This window comes from Cololabis saira, chromosome 2, assembly GCF_033807715.1.
Source record: "Cololabis saira isolate AMF1-May2022 chromosome 2, fColSai1.1, whole genome shotgun sequence".
In the NCBI taxonomy this organism is placed as follows: domain Eukaryota; kingdom Metazoa; phylum Chordata; class Actinopteri; order Beloniformes; family Belonidae; genus Cololabis; species Cololabis saira.
Genome location: NC_084588.1, coordinates 43929122 through 43954978, shown reverse-complemented (window position 1 = coordinate 43954978; position 25857 = coordinate 43929122). Strand labels below are relative to the sequence as shown.

Genomic DNA, 25857 nt, shown 5'->3' with positions numbered 1-25857 from the left:
TTCGCACTGTCAGTGCTCGGGCCCTAATAAACAAAAAACCTTGGACCCTGCCCACGAGACCTGGATTACGTTTTGTCAGGTATCTTTACCTTGGATACTGTGGTCCCAGCTGCTTCTGCATAACGTCTTGGTTCAGGTCCCGTCATCACTGCGGTGCAGTGGGAGTTAGACTCGTTTCTTTCAGCTGGGAGCCACTGAGATTTGAAAACCAAGCTATTTTTTTTTTTCTCCCCTGAATCAAATAAACCGTCTCCTTTCACACATTTGCTTCTGTCATGAAACTCCAAATATTATACAAATTCAAATAATGGTGGATTCTCGCAGGAAGACCGTAATCCCAAAGCACTTCTTTTTGTATCCATTCAGCAAAAAAATCATTTCATACATATATTTTATTCAGTAGCCATTTATAGGAGTCTACGATGAAAATTGCAAATATTCCTCTCACTCACTGCCTTCAGAACCAAGTCAAAGTACTAGTGTTTCATCCTTCCCGGTCTACGTGGACTTCTCTTTTCCCCTCGCTGCAAGGGAAAAGAGTATCAAGTATCCTGTATGATTGAAAGTTTCTGTGGATCTTTACCCCTTTAATAACAAACTGAGTCAGTGTCGTAATCCAACTTGTGAGACTGTACAGCAAAGGTGTGCAGATGGACCACCTGTCTCATTCCTCTCCAGATCAGGTGTAACATCGAGTCACAGTGGGCTTGTTTCTCCTCTCGTAGCCAAACATCATTACTGCAGCTCTGCAGTTTGTGTTCTCCATTTACTCTAACAAGGCTCACGCGGTACGCTATAAAAGTCCATCCCTCCCCCCAAGGAACCACCTGCTGTCTGCAAAAAGATCTGCTTTTTGCTCCTCTACACCTGCAACATTTACAGTGTCTCTGAGATGCTGACCGGAGGACTTGGTAACAGATTTGTTTAATTAAATTCTTCTGGGGACAACAACTGGCCCGCCCAGTAAATAATGAACTAATTGGACAGCAAACTGGAGGTTTTTTCATTAAATTACTACAGAACAGGACAGAAGAGCCTACACCAGCTGTCTTTGGGTCACTGAAGACTACTTGAAACAATACGGAAAGATGTGGAGTCGCTCCTGTAGATTCTTGTGCTGGCCCCCCCCTTTTCTTCTCTTTTTTCTCTTTTGTACATGGTGCAGCATCCTCTGCCGGTGGCGAAGAGCATCTCTGAATGCACAACACCGGAACCTGCAGCGTGGGAGTGAGAGGGGCAGGGTAGGGTAATGGCCCGGGCAGGCGGGGGAGAGGTTTGTCCGTCAAGACCCCTCTCCCTGGCCCTGCCCCTTCTCAACCTTTCCCCGACCCTGAACCTAACCTGGCGCTTGCTGATTGGGCCGGAGCTTCGGGAGCTGCGTGCTGGCCTGCGGTCCCCACCCCCGGTCATCCCGTTGCTGCTTCCACCTGCCTGCTGTGCTGCTGATGTCCCCGACTCCCCCAGTCTGGTCTTCAGCAGGAGGGTCCCCCCTTATGAGCCTGGTCCTGCTCAAGGTTTCTTCCCTTCTAAAGGGGAGTTTTTCCTTGCCACTGTTTGGCTTAAGGTTTTTCTCCCACTAGGCAGTGCTTTAAGTGGGCCGGTACGGAGCGGTACGCAGTACCCGCACTTCTAAATTTTACCCATCAGCGTACTGGAAATTATTTACTGTGTGCGGCGCGTACCGGTACTGTTCTTCCCAGATTCCCCATCAGTCAGTAACACCCCCCGATCTCCCCAAAGTCTACAGGTTGGATTTGTTGATTAAGGTGTTTTGATGCTCAAAGCTTGCCGTACAGACGTAAAGGCGCGCTTGGCCAACCCGCGGCTCGCGAGCCGCATGCGGCTCTTTGGCCGGCGTCATGCAGCTCTTGCAACTTTATTTGATAGGTGCAGTGAAAGACAGACTCGTAGGAAGTGGGTGCAAAATATGTCGCTACTGAAATCGAACCCACGTTCGCTGTACGCAAGTCACCTGCTCATCCCGTTGAGCTATACGGGCGCGCTCGTGGTTGTGACGGAAATAACTTGGAGGGACAAAATGCACGGCCAAACGGAAATGTGAAGGTAAACACAGGAGGTTTTTAACAGAGTGGGAGAGTTTAATATATATATATATATATATATATATATATATATATATATATATATATATACACACACACACACACACACACACACACACACAAATTTACATAGTCCCATATTTGTATGACTGGAGGGGGAGAGTACCGGCACTTATTTTTTCCCACTTAAAGCACTGCCACTAGGGGAGTTTTTACCTGCCATTGTTTATGTAATAATTGCTCGGGGGTCATGTTCTGGGTCTCTGGAAAGCGTCTAGAGACAACTTTTGTTGTATTAGACGCTATATAAATAAAATTGAATTGAAAAATTGAAAATCATGTGGCCTTAAATGCTCTCTGTGTGACCAACGTCCGTCCCAGAGATCCGCTCAGTTATCCAAGCAGCACCTGACCCATCAGACGGGTGAGCCAGAGGATTATCAGATAGATTAAAGGCTAAAATCCACACAGGTCCCCTGACACGTTCAAGCTATATCCTGCTACACACTTGAGTATGTTAACTGGTTCAAGGTAGAGCCGTGAAGTCAAGCTCCGATGGAGGCAGCAATTGAGCCGCCGGCTATCAATCAACTCTAGCTGATTTTGAATGCGGCCCGCTGTGTGCTGCACTCTGGCTCCGGGTGGAGGAGGGAAAAAGTCAGCTTTTCTTGCTGCTGTCTCAGGGTGGACACACACAAGTTAATCACAGAGATGCACAGCCCCTTTCCTCTGAGCACAAAAGGCCTGCCGGTCTCCTCACGTCGCTGCGCCTGAGGGATCCTCGGGCTGGATGAAGGAGATTGGCGGACGGAGGATTAAAAAGCCAACTAGACAAAGTCACATTAACAAAAATAACTGAGATGACAGTTTTGGCTTTCGTGGATAAAGTCTTTGGGTTTCTTACCTCAGTCCGGTGTTCTGCCAATCCATGCTACATGCCGAGAAATGCTACTTTGTGGTTCTGTGCGTGCGCACAGTCGATTATCAAAGTTTGATTGCCACGCCAATACTTTCTTGCACCATGTAAAATTGATTGTTACGTGTACTAGTACACGTAACATTGATAATATGGGATGTTGAGTATTTGATCCTTCAAAATACACGACCCATGACATGAATTGCATTACACTTTGTGAACATTATACGATAAAGAGGGAAAAAAAATAATTCTATCGCTTTATTTGATATTCATTCAGTCATTGGCCTTTATTTTTGCCAGGCAGGTCATTAAGAACATTCTTATTTACAATGACGGCCTGGCAAGAGACAAGCACCACTTGGGGGGAAAGGAAGTGGTTTAGGGAGTAAAACACAGTAAAATTGTAGCTCTGCAAAAGGTAGAAAACCATTAAGTAGCATTTTTTGGCAAAACAGCAGAAATTGGCAGAACACCGGCCCCTCTGCTTCCAGTTTCCACTTCTGTTTGATTCAGGTGTATCAGTTCTTGACGGGCTGAAAAGCTACCTTGTGGTTTATGGTTGAAGGGATTTCTAATATAAACACTGCAGCTACCGTATATATGCAACAACAAAACAGAAAACTCAGTCACCCTTTTTATAAACTGCCACTCATGATCATAAAAAAAAAAAAAGTCAGTTATTTATATTAAAAAAAAGGGACATTTATGAGCGCAGCAGCCACCATCTCATCAACATGATATGAATCAAAACACTGATGGAAGAATATGAGTTATACAGGTCCAGATAAGACTGTATCACATCAATATCAGTCCCCGGCTCTCACTAAAAGAAATTACCTCAGTATTCATTCATTCGACCTTGAAGGAAATGAGCCACGGAGACGCTAAGAACAGGAGTCATTGTTATGATGAAGCGCCAACTGATGCCGTGAGCCCGGAGGACTTCTCCAATACTTTCAGTGACTTTAAAAAAAAAAAAAAAAAAAAGGGAAGAGGGGGAAAAAAAATAAACAATAGCCTGAAGCTACAAGAGTGCTCCGATTCCATCTAGTGGTGTCACAAAGTACATGCAGAGGTGGAAGTCAAGTAGATTGTCTTCAGACATATTTTTGATGAAACACCAGACTGAAATGTGTTCATCTCTTTTCCCCCACATACCCGTTTTTATCACTGTCCTCCAGGAAAGGGTCATAAATGAAGGCTCTCCATGCACTACTTAGCTGGAAACTGGGATCTTTTCTTCGGGAGGAAGGAGAAAGCTGTTACTATAACTTACCTTGTTGCTCTGCAACCCACTTTTCTTGAGAAATGGGTCATCATCATATTCTCTGAGGTTTTCCTTTAGAGTTAGGAGGCACAAATCTAACCTTACTATAAATGATTGACGGTTGTCCTGGCCAAGGGGAGCAAAGCAGCCAAACAATGTTTTATGACCACCACCAGGTTTTTAATGCTGGTGCTTTAACACCTGCTAACATTACACCCAAAATCAAAAAGAGTTTTGTCTCATTGGCCTTAAAAGTGCATGCAGAGATTTCCTCTAGTCATTTGCAGCCAACAGCTGCAGATTCCCTCGCAGGCGAGGACAAAAACTGACGCTTCAATCTTTGGGTAAACAACACCATCTGCTGGAAAACGTATAAAATACATGCAAAACATCTAGAAGGCCAAAATGCATCCTTGGGAAGAGGAAATTGCACGATTCACAGATGGGGGCTTGAAAAAAAACATCACTTCTCTGTAAAAAAAAAACAAAACATTATACAATATTAAAATTATTTCACCAGTTCACCAAAATGTAATTGACAACACAATCCCGATATATTTCATAAAAGTCTTTATTCATAAACTTGATGCAAGTTTACAAATTACTTTACATTGTCAAAATCACCCTTGCAATGAAAAAAAGAAACCAACCAAAGCATGCTTTCAGTGCATAACTCTTTAACCCGGCCACCGATGTAAATGAAGCAAGGTAAAGACCCCAGTATCAGGCGAGTTCAGTTCTCAGGCCGCCGAGGCCGAGAAATCCATGTTAGTCAGACGCGTGTTGGTGTAAGAGGAGATGTTATTCACAAGACTTGAGAACGTCATTATTCCAGAGATCAGCTTCATCGTGTAGGATGACAACTGCCCTGACGGCACACAAAACCCAGCTGCTGCTCTCCTCGGGAATCAACCAAAATAGCAATCTTTACAGGTAAACCAAGCAAGCAAGATATCCACCAAGTCCTTCTCTATTTTACTGTCCGACATGAGCACTGATGCAGAAAGAAGCCTTAATTAAACGAGCCATGAAAAGATGGATACATCCAGTCTTTCTCGTCATCCAACATAACCACTCAGTTTTTCCACAGCTTGGGAAGGGAGGGGGCGGGGGGGGGTTACCCACTAATATATTGACATGCAAAATACAGCAATATCAAAGAGGAAGGGTAGATGTATTCTGATCCCCTCATCAAATTCAGGGTTGGTGCACTCTTTGCTTTCCAAATCTCACCATTCAAAAACCTTGATTAGTAATATTCAGCCTCGATAATGTTTGGAATGCGAAGGCGATAAACACATCACAATGCCCACGGGATAAAACGAAGACGAAGAATTTAAAAATGCAGAGAATTCAGAAAACATTCGATCTTGCTATTGTGATGATATTGTGAACAAATCATTTGCACATTTGACTGTGCAGTTTATATTCCTGAGTTTGTTTTATCCGGAGGATGCAGGGATGGACTCAACGTCACCAGAATGAGGTGATTTGTACATTACCAACGCACATCACAACAGTTAACAACCATGCCAATGATCCATAGCTTGCTTGATTTAAGAAACAAAAAAAAAAAAAAAGGAGGACAATTCTTTGTCATTCTGCAACTGTAAACAAACCTTGGATACGGTGAAGCTTAGTTTGTACCACTCCGGGAATCCAAAAAAGAACCCAAAAACAAAATCAAGTGAGAAATGAGGACTGGCTATGAAATAGCATAATTAAGTCTTAAACGCTGGTTATCAGGACAATATACTTAAAGCAGTGCACGTAACCAAACAACAGATTACCCACAACAAATGTGTAACTGCATTAATTGGAATGCTCCACACAGTTTCCTGCATATCATTCATATTACATCAAAGCCTCACCACACTGAGGGGTACAACAGCACAGAGTGGTCATGAATAGTAAGCAGAGAGGTGGTAATGGAAAAAAGTGAGTCTTTGCTGTGGTAAATCTGGAGGAAAAAAAAAAAAATACATGTTTTATAATCTGAAAACGGAACAGGCTCTGGTTGATCTTCCCAGACGTGAAGCTAGAAGGTATATTATGGAGATTATTGCTGACGCTTTAACTCTGGCTGCATTTTAAAGCAGCTAAAAGGTCAAGGGAAAGGTCACTTTTTTTTTTTGTCTTAACAGCTTAACTGGCAAAGCGGTCAGGATGTTAACCAGCTCCAAATCTAAGCAAATGACAAAGCTCCTCTCTATTCAGGTCAATAAAACTCCATAATACTGCATCCTCCATGCTTTCTGAGGTCCCTCTAGTTTCAGTGATGGAGGTGTGAATAGCCAAGCTTCCAGTCAATGACACAGTTGTCTGTCAATATTGTTGCTGCCAATACGGTTAAGAAGTGCCAGCAGAGGAGAGGGTGGAACTGTCACTTTTGCCAAATTGCTAAAAAACAAAAAACAAGAAAAGTAAGAACAAAACTGCAGTAGTCATTCAGTTTACATAAGAACATGGTTTACCTTTGTTTCATTCTGATACTTCAACAGTATCAACGAAACAACTTTTTCTTTTTTTACTTATTTATTCTTTTTTTTTTTCTTTTATTTTAAGTGGATCTTGAGGAGTTACTGTGGCCCTGAAAATAATAGTCAGGTGTATATAGTAATACAGTCTCTGCCCAGTCAAAGACCTAAACAAGATTACATTATAAACAGTTAAATCCTTTTAGCGGAAATACAAATTTACATGTATACAGTGAAGTTTAAATCAACTACATTACAGTGTGATCCAATCCAAACAAGCCCCTGCTTTGCCTGACCGTGTCGGCTATGCTGCCAGACAAGCTGCACTCCAAACCTCTCCTGTAGCGGGTCGTCCGTCTGGTCTCCAGGTCTGAACGCAGCGAAGATGCTGCCCCTTCAGAGCGGGGGCTCCGCCACCCAAAAGAAGTCCCTTCATCTTGCTCCCCAAGCTCAGGAGCACAAGCGTTAAAAGATGAGATGTATGAAAACAACTAGCTTCAGGAGCAACCCCCCCAATATTACATAATATTACAGAGGCCATCCACAAAAAGAAAAAAGGCAGCGGTCCTTCCCATCTACCACTGCATCATCAAGAAATGCCACATGCCGGTCTCGGATCCAGTCTGTGTGCAGGAGTCGGACCGCCGGTGTTGGAGGATAAAGCCATGCCGCACCGCTCCACTCATAGCCAGCAAGTAACTTTGACATGCTCGATACCAAAACCAAACAGTGAGTTTTGCATGATATTTAGTCCAGTGATTTCCTGGGGTTGACGGTAAATGTTTCCTTTTTTTGGGGGGTAATGTTGCATCGGACGACAGATGTACAGGAAGATGACGACCTAATCAGACGACACCAGCAGGGGTGTCCATCCGTGTCTATGTGATAGTTTTTAGGTGGTAAACGAATGAGGAATTTGGTTTGGAGTTCAAACTGTCATGTAGAGAATAAAATAACTTGCAGAAAAAAAACAAAACAATATTGGTCGCAAGAAAAAAAAAAAACTAAGACATGTGGTCCCACTTCAGGAAAGGCAACAGTCTGTATTAGCCGTCCTCCTTAGGGGGTGTGTACCAGCCTGGAAAAGAAGCACAAAGAAACACAATTACAATATGGCAGTGAGGAAAAAGTACAAACAAAAGCAAACAAAGACAGTAAATGGTGATACAAGCCTGTCTTCCATCACAGGCTTGTAACTGCCTCACCAACATTCTCTGGTTAGTATAAAAATAGAGAGACAGCAGACCAAAACAATGATGATTGGTTGTTCTTGGGACACGCATCATCCGGTACGGCTTTCAGCTCTGACTTTTATTTTCTTATTAAATACAATTAAATGTGGTTGGACAGGGATGGAAGTCATTTGTAAAGTCATTGTGATTTGCTTTAAAAATGCAAAACGCACAGCTTGGCTGAGGTCACGACCAATGAGCAGGAAAAAAAAAAAAAGATCATGATCACAATCTTCCAATACAACCAATTCTTCGATCTGTGGTTACTAAAACGGAGGCTTACACGAGCTGATCAGATTTTTAAAGAAAGGAGCAATGAAAAAAAATTGCTCACCTGATAACATCTGTTCTACTATCAAAGAGTAGATGAGTAAGGAAGACAATACTGATTACAAATTGAGGATTATGTGTGGAGGGGAGAGAAGCTCCACGTCTGAATGTGGGCGAGCAGCCGAGCAGTGAAGTTAAGTTCAGAGCTGACTACTCAAAGCCCACAGGGAAATGTAGTAGTTTTATTTCCTCTGCATAAATTACCAACTCAAAGTGCTGTTTAAATTTAGCATTCATTTAAAAAAAAATCTGTAGTAAAGAAGCTGTAAACCTTCCCAATAAGTAAGAGCAGGTTTTTGTTCACGTGGGGTACAATTCACCCTGTCGGACAATAAATGAACGGTTTTAAATTCACTGATCGCTTTTTATGTCTGCATTTAATACTCAAGCATGTCATGAACAATAATTATAGTGTTTGCTCAGGTATGGCACGGTCGCCTGGTACAGGAACATTACTGTTCAGATGAAGATCAAACTGGCCGGTCTGGTCCAAAGGGCTATGAAGGAATATCCAATCCTTCAAACTGTTTATGAGCACCCTGTTTTTTCATCATATGTCCTCCACATGTCATTTAAACTTAAAGAGTCATTTAAACAGAAGTAAAAACCATTATCTAGAACAGTGGTTCCCGTCCTTTTTTCTATGGAGCCCCCCCCCCCTACTTGTGTCTAAGACCAGCCGGGCCCCCCGACCCGTACGTACTAGCAGCAAAAGAGTAAAGTTAATCATTACAAACCTTTAATTGAAAAAATTGTGTTTTTTGATACATTTCTCTTTGGTTTACCCTGTACTTTGTTTTTCTCACCTTCCTTTTGTGTCACCAATGTATAAAATACGCACAAAAAAATAATTGCAAGGACATAAAAATATTTCTGAAAAATGTCTCTTTTTAATATGAGAGCAACATTTTTTTAACATTTTTCCTTTAACAACCTGTCGGAGTAGTAGTATGATTAGATGTTGAATAATGATACTTTTTAAAGTTTTGATCCTGATAAATAGCTTAAAAACGTGGGTTTATGCAGACTTGGATTACTGTATTCCATTAGGTGTTTTATGATTTTTTTTACAAAAACATGTACAAATATAATTTTTACAACTGCATATCCTCAAAGCAGACAAAGTTTCGCACCCCCCCAGAGATCTCTGGCGCCCCCCCAGGGGGGGCCCGGACCCCAGGTTGGGACACACTGATCTAGAAATCTAACTTCAGTTATACTAGGTGGGAGGGCAGCATATATGTACGTCTCCCCCAAAAACTACCTCAATCCAATCTTTTAGTAGTTATTTTGAAATATAATTGTGTCACAGTAACACTGGCACTAAATATATCATTTATCAGAGCAAAATAAATTTTACGTGACAGATTATTCCATTAATACAGAAAAGCCATCAGAAAGAGCCACATATTCTAAATCACATAAGAACCTTTTGCTGAGCTGCTACATCCAACACACAGCGGGGCCACCATGTTACGCAGTACCAGTCGATAACACCTCCCAAATCCTCTTCCCTCCCCGCAACTCTGCTTCAGGCGCTGGGGCCGTAATAACAAGCCTTGGATTTACACTGCCCAGCGCACGTTAAACAAGAGTTCTTTGTCTAGGCAAAGTAATGGGCTCTAATGTAAAAACACCTAAATAAATGGCAGCGTTCCAAGAGTCTTTCATAAAGGACGCGCTGGGTGCTACACTGTGTCCTGACGACACCTCCACGTGTACTGACAGAGCACAGGGACAATGGGGGGGGGGCTTTAGCAATGTCCCACTTTCCCATATAAGTTTTAAGACTTAAACCTGCTGTGACTTGAAGAAGAAAGCTCTAGTGTGGAAAAAAGAAATCTTTAACAACTTGGGCTAAATGTGTTTATAAAAAGCTGCAGAAAGCTTGTTTTTTGTTTTACTTTGACATCTGCAGCCCATTTCCTCCTCCTCATTAAAGCAAATAAATCCAACGCTCTCTCCTGACAGGTAGAAAGATACAGTCTGCAATGTCTGCAACTTGAATAATTAGTTTATATGAACCAACTGCTTCCTGATGTACGCACATCTCTCTGGTCTCCCGTGCTGTGGCAAACATCCACGGTGAGCACGGTACGACCAGCACGCTATCTGAATAGAAGGCCTTTAAGAGCTGCAGATCCACTACGCTTATGTAAAGTGATGCTGATCTGCCCAGATAATAACAACAACAATTTCTATTTGTAAAGGCACTCTTCATCCAAAAATCTCAAGAGTGCCACAGAGCCAGTTCATAGTTAAAACTAACAATAATAAGTCATAAAACTCTAGGTAGGACTTTGTATTCCACCCGGGTTGAGACAGGGAGCCAGTGGAGTGAGTGGAGAACGGGTGTTATGTGCTCATATTTCCAGACTCTCATCAGATCCTAGCAGTGCTGTTTTGAATGTATTGCAGTTTCTGGTCTGGATGTGATCCCAGTGAAGAGTGAGTTACAGTAGGTCAGTCTAGAGCAGGGGTCGGCTACCCAAAATGTTGAAAGAGCCATATTGGACCAAAAGCACAAAAAACAAATATGTCTGGAGCCGCAAAAAATTAAAATTCTTGTATCAGCCTTAGAATGAAGGCAACACATGCTGCATGTATCTATATTAGTTATAACTGGGGGAAGATTTTTTTTTTCATTATGCACTTCGAGAAAAAAGTCGAAATGTTGCGAAAAAATTGAAATGTAGAGAAAAAAGTTGAAATGTCGAGAAAAAAGTTGAAATATCGACATTAATGTCGAAGTACAATCTGGAAAAAAAAGTTGAAATGTCGAGAAAAAAGTCAAAATGTCGAGAAAAAAGTCAAAATGACGAGAAAAAAGTCGAAATGTCGAGAAAGAGTAAAAATTAAAAAAAAAAAAAAAAAAAAGTTGAAATGTTGAGATTAATGTTGAAGTACAATTTTGGGAAAAAAGTCGAAATGTCAAGAAAAAAGTCGAAATGTTGAGAAAAAAGTTGAAATGTCGAGAAAAAAGTCGAAATGTCGAGAAAAAAAGTCGAAATGTCGAGAAAAAAAGTCGAAATGTCGAGATTAAAAAGGAAAAAGGAAGAGCCGGGTTGCCAACCCCTGGTCTAGAGGAGATGAATGTGTGGAATGAGCTTCTCTGCATCCGACAGGGTTAAAGTGGGGCGAAGTTTGGAGATGTTTTTGAGACGATAAAAGGAGGTTTTGCACAGATGTTTTATATGTTCATTAAAGGTCAGGTGAGGATCAAACCTAACTCCCAGATTAGTGACCGTGGAGGAGAGGGGTATGACCTGACCATCCAAGGTGAGGCGAGTTATGGAGGATGACTGAATTGAAATCATGCTCCACAACTTCTTAAACACACACACTTCCAATGTATCCCCTGTGATGCATGGATATATTCTGATAGTATTTAGACCTAAAATACTTGTGCCTGTTATAAAAATAGAGTGTGATCCTGTAAACTACAATCATAACTTTCCCATTTTGACACAGACAAGAGTCGAAGCACCAACAATCCTCAGCTTTGATGCAGAAGAGGGCGTTGGTTTCAGTAAACAAGGCGAATAACACACTCTGTATGAACAGGCAGACAGAAATACTCACCGTTCTTTTCGTGGATCTGAACCAGGGATTTGTAGGACTGCTGTGCTCTGGCGAGATTGTACTGGTTCTGTATTGGCAGATGAAAATCAAGACAAACTTGAGTGTACAAATTCCAATAGAGTTAAAATGACGGGGGGGCAGCTGTAGTCTTTTTGTGTGCTCCAAATGTCCAATTTGAAGAGCAGTACCCTTAGCATGTGCAGTAACAACCATCCTTCCCTGGTTTTACCACTCTAGACTCAATTATCTCATCCACATTCACTTTACAACGGGTCCTGCATGAGAAATTACATACACACAAACCACCACCACAACACAGAACCGTTGCATTAAATTCTGCACACGTCTACATCAAAGAGGATTCACTTCAGACTGTAGCAGAGTTCATTATTTCCCAACACAGCCCATTTCACAAATATGACTTTGATTACTGATGTGATCAGAACAATATATTTATACTAAATACATAGGTCTGTTTACCCACTGACTGTACAACGCTCACTAGTTTGTGACTGTGTTAGGCATTACTGCTTTCTGACTACCGGTATATTAAAATGTCTTAAAATAAACAACCCTGATTTCATTTGTTTTGATCCAGGAGAAAATGAAACAATTACAATAGACAAAGAAATAATGAAGAATATGAAAGCAAACACAACATACAGGACTGTCTCAGAAAATTAGAATATTGTGATAAAGTTCTTTATTTTCTGTAATGCAATTAAAAAAAAACTAAAATGTCATACATTCTGGATTCATTACAAATCAACTGAAATATTGCAAGCCTTTTATTATTTTAATATTGCTGATTATGGCTTACAGTTTAAGATTAAGATTCCCAGAATATTCTAATTTTTTGAGATAGGATATTTGAGTTTTCTTAAGCTGTAAACCATGATCAGCAATATTAAAATAATAAAAGACTTGCAATATTTCAGTTGTTTTGTAATTAATCCAGAATGTATGACATTTTTTGTTTTTGTAATTGCATTACAGAAAATCACAATATTCTAATTTTCTGAGACAGTCCTGTACATGTGGCAATAGCCAACTGAACATGTCCTAATTTATTTATAATGTATATTTCCAGTTAACTTATGTGGTATTATAACAGTCAAACATTTAAGTAACTATTAGTAATTACCAGCAGCTGAAAAAACTAAGCTGCCATCACTTGGAAAAAGACGGGCATCTACTCCGGCTCTCTCACTCACACCAAAGCCCACAAAGCCCAAGTTTATGGGAAAATACACCAGAACACAAATTAAGGCTTAAGGGAAACAACAAACTATGACAAACGTTGCATGAACATTTCAGTCTTACTTTATTTGCTCCAAACTGCACTCTGGCTTTTCCCTTGACTAAAGTGGCATTGATCTGCATGATGACAGATTCAATAGAGTAGGCACTGCTCCATCCCTGCAATAAGAAACGCAGCAGCAATAAGAGCAAGTTCTGAAATTGTAAACACATGCTTAAGAAAGCAAGACAACAGATAAAAACAACAACAACCAGAGGCATTATTTAAAGACATGTAATTAACGGTTACATCATGGATTTACAGAATTAAATTTAACACACCTGTTTAGTGAGAAGTTCCATACACAGGGCACCTCCTCCGAGAACGTAACTAAAGCGGAGGAGAAGAAAACATTTTTTTAGAGAATATTTTTCACTGGGAGAGAAAAAGAAATAAATGATGCAACATAAACACACCTCAAACTGAATCTGAACGGCGAGAAAGTATAAATCGCACAACAAATCAACAAACTCACCCTCCAGAAAGCACAGGGGAAACCACCCGGACAAACGGTGGATCAAAAGGGAAATTATCCTGGACAAACAAGCAGCATCATTAATTAAGAGAGCTCAATAATCCAAAATCATTTAATTTTCATTATTTCAATGTCATTTTTACTCACTTTATATGAGAAGTTTAATAAAATGTAATCCATTCCTTCTTTTTCCTTTAAGACTTGAAGATCACTGTGTAAAGGACTATCTGGATCCACTCTGTAAGCCATTTAATCATACAGTCACTTCATGTTTACGACGGCACAGGAAAAAAAAAAAAAAGAAATAAAAAGAAAAGTCATTTGACTGTTACTTACGTCCTTAATTTGACGTGCCATTCATACAGGCTGTCATTACAAAGCTCGACTGAATATATGCCTGCAAAAAAACAAAATATACATATATGTATATAAACCCAGATGTTTTATACGAGTCTTGAAGCCTGTTAAATCCTAAGGGAATCCCCATAATCTCCATTCAGTCTTCAAACTCCAATCTTCCAATTTATATTTTCATTCCATGGGACAGGCCTCGAGTGTGTTGAAAAATGTTTTCTTTTGCTGTGGACTTCAGGGAGAGACAGCACTCTGCCAGGACATTGCAGGCTCACAAAGTACAAGATTGAGAGTCAAACTAATCACGTGGTTTTGAGCACATTCAAGTGAAAACTGTATCGTCACATTTGGACAAGTGTTACCGACACAGTAAGAAGCTGCGTAGCAACGAGTGCCTCCAAAAGGAGTTTAACAGGCTATTATTATCCTAAAATGTTTCTTTTGTAGCATTTATCGTTTTGTTCAGTTGCAGTATTTCCAGGTGCTTATTTGATAAAAACAAAAACAAAAAAACTGCCAAATTTAGTCGTTCCCTTTGCAACACCTTCATCCATGGTAAACAAGTACACATGATGCATCGACCGTATACAGAATGGAATTGCAGATGTATGTGGAAACACGGTTAAAAGTTGAATGTTAAACTTGACACTATGTCTGAGCAATTAATTGCATTTGCAATGATATCACGATATCATAAAACGCGATTTTATAGTCGCAACATGAGTGATTACAAGATTATCACGTGATGCGTGAGTGAGCAGAGCACTGCATCAACTTTTCACGCTGCGCTTTAATCTGTTGCGCAACGGCCTCTGGCTCGACGAAACGTCAGAAGCCGGATCAGCTGAAACTTTAGTCTCTAAGAGCAGCAGCACATCTACAGTGTGGGATTATTTGGGTTTTTAAAAAAAGCTGTTTAGAGCATGCCGTGCTACCGTTTATACTTCAGAGTAAAACTAAAAATGTGTTCCAGCAACTTAAAAAAAACACAATAAAGCCATGTACCACAGAGACTATAATACTCTAGAGTGCAATGCTGATTTTTTTTTTCTCCTTTGCGTGAGTCAGAGACGTCGTAACTCATCAGTCTCAGTTCACAGAGCGGCAGTAAGAGATTGGTAATTTATGTGACCTTGAAAAGAGGTGCATAAACGAATAATATCAGGTCACTATCACATTTCTTTGAGTTTAATTGTCCCACTTTGAAATGGAGCAGGAGTGATCGCTGCTAACGCTGCAGTTAGTTTCTAAAATCACTAGAGGACACAATATTCCAGTTAGTTTCTGAATGCCCACAAGACTAAAGGAACGTTCCACTTCATTATAGATGAACGAGGGATTACACCGGGTCCAGTTGGAAAACCAAGTTGAATTTCTTTTGTTATTCGATTTGTGAAAATCTTGCATTTCTTTTGGTCCCACTATTAAATATTTTGTAAAACCAGAATTTTTATTAAAAATAACCGATTAACTCTTTCAAATTTGAATAACTTTAATTGTGTTTTTTTATATTGAAACTATAGTCTTTGAGCTTGTAGATTTGTTGGTTGGTGGTGTTGAAGTATTCATTATATTATTGATAGTTTGTAAAGATATCTACTCTATGGGAAGAATATTTTAGTTGGTATTAAAAATCATCCATTAGATTTATTTATTTTTTTAAGAAAAAAAAAAAAAGGGGGGGGGGGGGGCGTTGCATATTAAAATTGCAACCTGAATACTGGGGGGAAATAATAGTAATTAGATTATTTTTCAAAATCGTACAGCCCTACTTAACACTTACGGTTTCCTCTTCAATATCATATAACAGTTGATATTGATGTGCATGCATAGGAAATGTTGCAGAATAAATGCATTAAAAGGCATTACTATTGGATGATATTGTCACACCAACAAATTTTTATTCCAAAACAGCTAAAAATTTTAAATAATTGATTTTAGGAAACTGACTATAAAACTGAAAAATAAATGAAAAAAAAAAAAAGATCCACGCTGCATCTCTCATTAAAATCCCTTTTATAAACACTGTCAGCTGCAATAACATTGCAAATTTCCTTTGGATGCAATGGAAATGAACTATGAAGAATTTATTTTTGAATGCGTTGCCTTAAATGAAAATATTTTTACTGTGAGCAGCACTCGTATTATTTGTTCTGATCATGTAATTGACACATCTTTAAGAACAAAACAGAATCTAATAGTGTTTGTGATTTTTATCATATTTTTTCAAGTCTGAATGTTTGATTAGTAACATTTCCTTTTACACAAAGCCGACCTGTGTGTAGTGGACATACCCGTCTTGTAACTCTGAGATCTGTAGATCTCCCTAAGCTCCTTCATCAGGCGGTCAGAAGCTTGCACCGAACCAGACACAGCTCCCTGCAAAGCATCAAACAACAACTTTAACAAACAGAGATAGAGGAACACAACGCTCTGTAATTTACCTCTGGGGTGAACCTGTCATTTGTACTTAACATGGGCTGACATCAAAGAAGCAGCTTTTTCAATCTGGATGTTAATATTTACATCAGAGCACTCCTTAGGAGAAGGTTTCACAGACCCTGAGCAACTTAACAGGATTATAAAAAAAAAAAAAAACCTCATATCCCTTTCCAGAAAAAAATACCATTCATATATGTTTTTCTACCTTGAGGGGATAGACGCCAAGAAACCCACAGCATAGCTATACACCGCATAAAAGCAGGTCTTTATGTCACCTGTCAGATATACACCATATACGCAGTACACGAGTTGAGGAGGGATGAGGGGGGATGGCATCCCCCCTGAAATAAAAACGGTCAAAATCATCCCCCCCCTGTAAAACTGCCATCCCCCCTTTCCATCCCTTATGACATTTCATCAATCAATGTGGTTTTACTGCTATTTCAACATTTAGAGTCATCACCAGAAAAATAAAAACAAAAACATAACTTATTTGACAATTTTCACCTGTTTCAAGTAGATGTTCACTTGAAATAAGTAGAAAAATCTGCCAGTGGGACAAGATTTATCTTCTCATTACAAGCAAAAAAAATCTTGTTCCTCTGGCAGATTTTTCTACTTATTTTAAGTGAAAATCTACTTGAAACAGGTGAAAATTGTTGTTTTTTTTTCCAGTGATGAGTCTTACTTTAAGTGTAATGAGATTTTTTTTTTTACCAAAATGAGACATTTTAACTAGAAATAAGACAAATATTCTTGTTAAGATTTTGAGTCTTTGCAGTGATCCATTTTACTTATCCTGTGAAGAACAAAGGCATATTGATAAGTTCAGAAAACTGTTTTTTATTTTTGTGTTTTGATGTATTTGATGTAAGCCCAGTGGATATTTAAAGCTAACAGAAGGCTGCATTTAACTGCTACTATGTCATTCCTGCAGTATTTCTGCAGGTGTTTTGGTCAGTGCTATTATTTGTAATATATTATATTATTTGTAATCAGCACAAATTATCTGTCCCCATATGATAAAATCCACCATCCCCCGAGTACCAACTCCCCCAACTCGAGTACTGGATATACGTCACCTGTCAGATATATACCATATATGTTAGAGGGTTTGTTCATCTTTTTTCAAAACCTTACATGTTCATGGCAATCATCATCAACCAGTGCTTTCACCAAATACTCACATTCAAGTGGTCTTGTCTCTGGTTCTTTCGGATCTTCTCCAGGATTGCCAGATTCTCCTTCTCAATGCCATCATCCTCAGATTTCTTCCCATCCACGGGTTCTTCCTCTTTCATGTCATAGTGGTCAAGGTCTTCTATGTCCTGGTTAATATTTTGATATGATTGAAATTGTTAAATGAGATATGCTTCTTTCGTACTAAAAACCATGAAACAAAGAAGTTAGTGATCAAAGTCACTGTCATGTACTAAACTAAACAAAAACATTGGATTGTAAAAATATAAAAGATCAAAATATAACTAAATGTTGTCAATAACAGTTTCTGTGTTACATAATATTATTACATTTTATAAGCCATTGAAGTTTCCATAATTTTTATGGACAGGATAATCAGAAGATGGATGGATAAAGTTTCAAAAAATACATTGCATAAAAATGTCAACTGCCTGAAAACTATTTTGAAAAATCTGTAAATAAGATGCTAAATCTATCATCATGTTTCAAACAGCCATTTACGTGTTTAAATCAACGACAATAACTTACCTCTCCCATGTCTTCCTCCTCTTCCTCTTCAGAAGTGACTTCCTCTGTTCCATGCTACCCACATAAACACACAAAAGACAAAGTTGAGCTGAATACAATAGTCGGCAAAAAACTAACCAAAGTCTCCAGATATTTTACAGTGGACTACCTTCTACTGACCATGTTTGCAGATGGAGGATACTGATCAGCTTTGACGCCGTTGGTTAAAGTCTGTCTTGCATGTCTTTTTGGTGTGTAATGCACTGTCAGACCCAATTGGTGTTTTTTCAGCTGATATGACAAGCTAATTTGACGCTGGGTTGGCGGGTAGGAGATTACACTGATGTTCAGTGTAGTGGATAGCCACATGAGGAAGTGGCAGCGATGACAAAAATACAAAAAATACAAACTAGTGGAGTCACACACACAACATTTTTCATTTTCCTCTCTCAAAAACAAAAAAAGGTTTCTCCAATAACATGGCTGTTAGGCGTCAGGCTGGAGACAAACCAATAGGTGATTCATAACAGATCAGCTCTATATGTCGTAACAAAGCAAATACTCCTTTGTTAACTTTTTTTTTTTTTTTAACCTAGTCATCCTTATTGAATAATGGACATATTGCCACTCCCTCCCAGCTGGTAGCTAAACAGGTGCTCTTTGCACTTTGTTCAAGTGCTTGTTTTCTGGCCGAGTCAGAGGTGAGATGGAGAGAAACAGCATGAGTTTAGAAGCTGCTGGTTCTTCAAAACAGTAATGAACCACTTTTGTTTCATTCAGCAATAGCTTGTATGTCTTATAAATGTATATTTTTTATTTTTGTATTTATTTTTTATACGTTTTATATTGTATTATGTTTTATATGGACCTGTGTCTGCAATAAAGTTGTTAAAATAACTCAAGTAGTGTGGAAATGAAAAATAAATAAATAATGAAATGTCTAAATTTAAATATCCACACTGGATAAGTACATAAGCATGATATATTCATTAAAAGTAATCAAATAATGACCAGTGGTCTAGCTGTTATCGTGCCATTGGGAGGCATTTCACTAAGCTGTATGAAGCGTACTTGCCTTTCGGTCTGGAGCCACCGGCCCCGTGGGGAGGGGCTGGTCCAGCATCTCCACATCTGGGTGTTGCGGAAGGTTGTACAGCCGACAAAGGTCGCAAATGAGTTTCTTCAACTGCTGCAAAAGCTATGGAGGTGACAAAACACAATAATAAAGAATACAGAAATAGATTAACAGTTTGTTTGTTTGTTAATGCAACTACTGACTCTGAGCAATGCCTCATAGCAGATATGCCAGTGTGAATTTGTCTAAGCAAATGGGTTTCAGTATTATTATTAGCATTTGTTAAATATCACAAGTTCCTGAATCAAAAATGTGCTGATCCATACTGTCTAAGACAAATGAGGAAAAACGGGATCTATCTTTACAAAGTAGTTACTTCGGAAAGTCAAAATTTAAAGTTTTATAATAATTGAAAGCGTTACAATATCCAACTGTACAAATAAATTCAAAACTACGAATGAATTCACTAAAGCAAAAGGCATAAACATCATATGACTTTGTACCAAACAAATGTGAGCCAATGTTTGTATTCTTTATGAGGAAACATTGGCTATTTGTCATTAAGGCTGGATTCAACTTGTCTAACTCCTGTTAGACCTGAAACAAAGTATGCAAGCTTATTACTATTCAAAATATGCAGGGCATAGGGACTCCGTATTTTTAGCACACACACATTACAAACAATCTGTTTGGTTTTTTTTTAATACTAATGAACATGAGGAAAAATTAAAATTATCACAAAGCCCATGTGTTTAACCTCCTTTCTTTAGAGGCTGCTTAGAAATTAAAGTTATAGTTGGAAGTTACAACTCAAAATATTAAAACAAACAGGAAAAAAAGAAGACTCAGCTTTAGGAGGCAATTTTCAATCAATACTAAAACTAAGGCTACGTTCACACTGCAGGCCTCAAATCTGATTTTTTGCCCCTGTGGTCATTATCATTCCACCTTCATCACACTTAACAGTTAACTTGAACAGTACATGGCTCTGAAGTGACAGGCGCACACCGAGGAAAACATGACGTCAAGTAGTGCCTGGTGTTTACAGAAGTAAATATGGATGCTTCACGCCTTTGCTTAGCAACTTGGAAGTACTTGCACAGTCGGAACCAACAAAATTTTGCACAACTGATGAAGGAAAGAAGGAGATTGAGAAAGAGGAGAGCATGAATGTTAACGATGGCCTTTTGTGCAGCTCTGGCTCCACCTCTGTACAGAGGTTTGCTCGGATGCTGAGTCGGAACCAGGAGTGCAGGACTCGCGACATCAGGGTCTTCACTGACAGAGTTCATCCATAATTTCAGGATGTTGAAGAAGACTTAAATATATCTGTCAGCACTTCTCTTCTAGACTTTCAAGACAAAACACTAATCTCCTATGATGTTAAAGTCGGATGAAATGCGACATGACCACTCTGACTGCAGTCACTTCAACACCGATCAGATATGTATCTGGAGAAAAGAACAAAAACCTGAAAGCACTTCTATAAAAAGCCAATATTGAGCCCTTTAGCAAAAAATGCAACCTTGAAAACTAATCCCAGGACATGAACACATAACCACCATAAAGGCCCAACAGCAGATAATTTGGTTCTCTGGTCTGTTTAAGACCCATTTGTCAAAAAGCTCATAAAATTTTCAAGAGCAAAGACTCACAATAATACTGCATATTAAAATAGTTTACCATTCAAAGTCCATATAAAAGTGCAATGCTCTCCTACTTTACATAATTTTAAATGTTAAAAACTAAAATGGTGAAACAGCACTAACTATGAACTTTCAACTATTAATCTGACTTTTTCTGACGAAGTTCAAAGCAGTAGACTGGCATTATGTCTCAATAAGTCAAAAATCTCCCTACTGAGAGTTAGTCTGGTCAATACTTGTCCAGTCAAGCAACCCAGTTAGAGAGCAAAGTGTAATTCCTTGTTTGTGACACATACCTAAGATATAATAACAAAGCACTTTGGCCCAAGACAGATCACATTTCATTTAACATATCCTTTAATTTCAACAAAGTATGGTGATCTTTAAAACAATTTAACCAGCAGCCATCCTTATTCTCATCCAACCATTAGAGAAAACTATAGGATGCATTTCATTGAATTGAATAATCCCAATGTCCCAAAAATGTTCGAGGTGGCTGGGACCTTTGATGTCAACAGAATAACACTGTGAAACAAAAGTAAAACATAGAGGAATAACCAAGTAAGGTTACCAGGGTGCTGCCTTTTCTCACATCCTCCAACCTCTCCAAAACTTGCGTCAAGCTTGGGTCATCAGAGTCAACAAACCATATCGGTGGCGTAGATGGATAAGATTCCTGAAGATGGGGGAAAAAAAAAAAAACAAGTTAAAAAGTCATATGGATTAATACCACTGACATGCATCCCTGTGTGTTGCAGCAATTAACACCAACAAAAAACAACATTTCTCAGTCGGTGACAGTAGATAGACCAGGGTTGGGCTTTCCTGGTGGCCGGTGTCCTACAAGTATTAGATGTTTCCCTGCTTCATTGCACCATGATACAAGTGACTGTGTCATTAACAGAATTGTGCATATGCTGTAACAATGCATCTTTCAATAACCATTACCACCCTTATACTGCTGCACCTTTCACTTTTAAATTGAAATATATGTTAATAAGAGCCATTTGTCTATTACTGTTTGTAACTATTTAAATCTGGGTTCAGTGAGCGAAAAAAAAACGAAAACAAATTCTCTATCTGGCATGTTCATACTTGGACAATAAAGCTGATTCCATTATTCTATTCTATAATGTCATGCATGTAATTGGAAACTAATAAAAAAAATAGGTGAGTATGTTTTAACAAGAAGGACAATTTCTAACAATTTAATAACCCCGCTATAAATATGTAGCCCATAGAAATGCTTCACCACGTGATATAATGTCAAAAACTTTATTTTTTGTTCTTTATCTTTAAATAATGTGGGACCGCGCTGAATGCTGGGACTCTGCAGGAGCAGGGAGCTCGCCGGACGCCATCTGACATACAGAGTGCATATTATTTACATTTAAACTGGTTGCCAAATATCATAAAAATACATTTTTCGTAAAATTTTATTGAATGAACTTGTGTTAAATCTTAAAACAAGTAATTTATGATGCCAGATAAATTCAGAAGTACAGTAGACAGTATTAGTCTTGATACTAATAAGGAAAATACATACTAATAAGGAAAAATTGTGTATTATACAAGAGTTAAAAGTTAATTTCACTTTGTATAAAACTGAAAACATAAAAATTGTTTCTTTTAAACATAATATTGCAAAAGCAGTGTCATAATGACATGCATAAAGCTTATTTCATTCTACTCTCTTCTATACTGATATATGGAGTTTGTTTAAAAAAGCAGTACAAATCTGGAATGCTCAGTGGTGTTATATAAATAAATAAATATCAATGTTGCTATTAAAGTACAACTACATTATTCAACAAACATCTACAATCCTATCATTTCATACTTGGCCAATAAAGCTCATTCTATTATTCTATAATGGCATGCATCTAATTGGAAAATAATTAAAAAAAATAGGTGAGTATGTTGTTTTAACAAGTAGGACAATTTCTAACATTTGACTAAAAATTTGAGTATGAATATTTAGCCCATAGAAGCCTATATAGATCTTAAGATATTTGAAGATGACTAATGCCCCTGCTTCTCACAGTTTTTCTCATATTTTATCATTATAATTGTATTTATTTATTTTATATTGAGTTGTTTTTTACTTTTCTTTACCTTTGACCTGCCATTTGTTTATGTCCTTGCTTTACAACTTATCTGTTACATTTACTGTCGCACTCTTACAGTGATGCAGAATGTGTTGTATGCCTTATAAATCTACATGCTCTTTTATATGTTGTACTGTATATGTCTCAAGGATTTGTACAATATTCAAGTGTTCAATAAAAAAAAACAAGAGTTAAAGTTAATTTCAATCTCCATAAAACTGAACATATAAATATTGTTTCTTTTTAACATAATATTGCAAAAGCATCGTCATAATGACATGCATGTAAGTGGAAAATAATAAAAAATAGGTGAGTATGTTGTTTTAACAAGTCTCATCACTCATAGAGTAATCTGTGTAATAATAATAATAACAACCTCAATCATATGCTGTAACAATGCACCTTTCAATAACCATGTCTACCTCATACTGCTGTACCTTCACTTTTTTTATTTTATATATGTTAAGAGCTATTTGTCTATTATTGTTTGTAACTATTCAAATCTGGGTTCATTGAGCGAAAACAAATCCCCTGTCTGGCATGTTCATACTTGGCCAATAAAGCTTATTCTATAATGCCATGCATGTAATTGGAAAATAATTATTTGCATTCTTTTCTGTTTTTTGTAATTGTTTTTCTTGTTTTATTTAATATGCTCGAAATAAAGATTTCAATCACAAAAAACTTTGTATAAAAATGAAAACATAATATTGCAAAAGCAGTGTCATAATGGCATGCATCTAATTGGAAAATAATTAAAAAAAAATAGGTGAGTATGTTGTTTTAACTAATAGGACCATTTCTAACATTTGAATTAACCCCGATATAAATATTTAGCCCATTAGAAACGCTTCACCACGTGATATAATGTCAAAAACTTTCATTTGTGTTCCAATTAAGCTCATTCTTATTCTTATTCTAGCATTGTGTAGGCATCGTTAGCTCCAATGCTAGAAGTGTTGATTTATGGTTAAAAAAAAACAAGAGTTAAAGTTAATTTCACTCTCCATAAAACTGAACATATAAATATTATTTCTTTTTAACATAATATTGCAAAAGCATCGTCATAATGACATGCATGTAATTGGGATAATAATAAAAAAATAGGTGAGCATGTTGTTTTAACAAGTCTCATCACTCAGAGTAATCAACCACTGTGCAATAATAATAATAATAATAATAATAATAATAATAATAATAATAATAATAATAATAATAATAACCTCAATCATATGCTGTAACAATGCACCTTTCAATAACCATGTCTACCTCATACTGCTGTACCTTCACTTTTTTATTTTATACAGTATATGTTAAGAGCTATTTGTCTATTATTGTTTGTAACTATTCAAATCTGGGTTCAGTGAGCGAAAAAAACAAAAAAAAAACAAATCCCCTGTCTGGCATGTTCATACTTGGCCAATAAAGCTTATTCTATTCTATAATGTCATGCATGTAATTGGAAAATAATAATAAAAAAAAATAGGTATGTTGTTTTAACAAGTAGGACCATTTCTAACATTTGCATTAACCCCGCTATAAATATTTAGCCCATTAGAAACGCTTCACCACGTGATATAATGTCAAAAACTTTCATTTGTGTTCCAATAAAGCTCATTCTTATTCTTATTCTAGCATTGTGTAGGCATCGTTAGCTCCAATGCTAGAAGCGTTGATTTACGGTTCCGCGTTACACCAACGCAGAGCCTACGTGCGTAGGGTACGCGGCGGTGCGCATCGCCGCGTACCCTACGCCGTAGGCTCTGCGTCGATTCAACACTTCCTCCCCTCTCTTCCCTCTCACCGTGATGTTGCAGTGGATGATCAGCAGCTTCTCTCCGGTCACGTTGAACTGGCAGCTCAGCTCGTCCGGTTTCCAATCGATTATCCGGAATCGCTCGTGATTGGGATCGAAAATGGACTCCAAAAACTTCAGTTCGGCCTTCAGCCCCGACACCGACATCTTCCTCCACGCATCTCCGGCTGAGCCACCGGGGAGGAGGTGGGGGGGAGGCCGGGGACGGGAGGGGGGAGGCCGGGGACGGGAGGGGAGGAGGACCGGTGGTAGGGGGGGGGGGGGACCGGGGACTTAAGTTTAGGCTGGAAAAATTACACAATTAATTAAAGTAACAAAAACTGGCGTGTTAGCAGAGGAAATGCAAGACGGGTGTCCCGTTTCTGTGACTCAGCCCGGTTAAAAATCGGCCAAAAAAGCATGATAAAGTGAGTAAAAACAGAGAGTAAAAACAATAACAAAAACAGGAGAGAGTGAGCTGCTGTTGTTCCTCCGTCTATTGTTGCTGGAGCAGAGAGCACGGCAGACTAAGGGAGGGAGTGCTGGTGGAAGCCTCTTGGTCCCGTCTCGAGGTTCTGAGGCACGGACCCGGGGATGAGCGTCTTGTTCTGGGCGCCGTGCGCCGCCGAGCCGCCGTGCGGAGGTTGATTCTCGTGGTGGTGCAGCAGCAGCAGCCGCCTCTGGCCTCCGCTGGGGTTTAAAGATGGCGTCCAGGCGAGCTCCCCGCTCCCGCAGAGTCCCGGCATGCACCGCGCCGACACTTTATTTAAAGAGAAAGAACACAAAATAAAGTTTTTGACATTATATTATATCACGTGGGGGAATGGGCTGGATATTTATAGCGGGGTTATTCAAATGTTAGAAATTGAACTATTTGTTAACCCTTGTACTGTCTTTGGGTCAAAATGACCTAATTCTCCTATCCTTCTTTCCTCTTGCTCTCACCTTCCTCTTTTCTCCCTTCCTCTTTCCTTCCTTCCTTCCTTCCTTCCTTCCTTCCTTCCTTCCTTCCTTCCTTCCTTCCTTCCTTCCTTCCTTCCTTCCTTCCTTCCTTCCTTCCTTCCTTCCTTCCTCCCTTCCTTATT

The 25857-nt window shown here is 38.8% G+C and overlaps 1 protein-coding gene across 1 annotated transcript; it reads right to left on the bottom strand.

The window, feature by feature from the left end:
- Window positions 1-4804: 4804 nt before the first annotated feature.
- ube2q1 (ubiquitin-conjugating enzyme E2Q family member 1) lies at window positions 4805-25475 on the bottom strand. Its single transcript, XM_061746244.1, has 13 exons — window positions 24782-25475; window positions 21441-21545; window positions 19224-19346; window positions 18170-18223; window positions 17629-17769; window positions 16294-16378; window positions 13982-14042; window positions 13793-13883; window positions 13646-13704; window positions 13452-13500; window positions 13194-13289; window positions 11871-11937; window positions 4805-7804 (listed from the first exon to the last, which is right to left on the bottom strand). Exons 1-13 carry the CDS (start codon window positions 24938-24940, stop codon window positions 7773-7775), a joined length of 1122 nt encoding a protein of 373 aa, XP_061602228.1. The 5' UTR covers window positions 24941-25475; the 3' UTR covers window positions 4805-7772.
- Window positions 25476-25857: the final 382 nt, after the last annotated feature.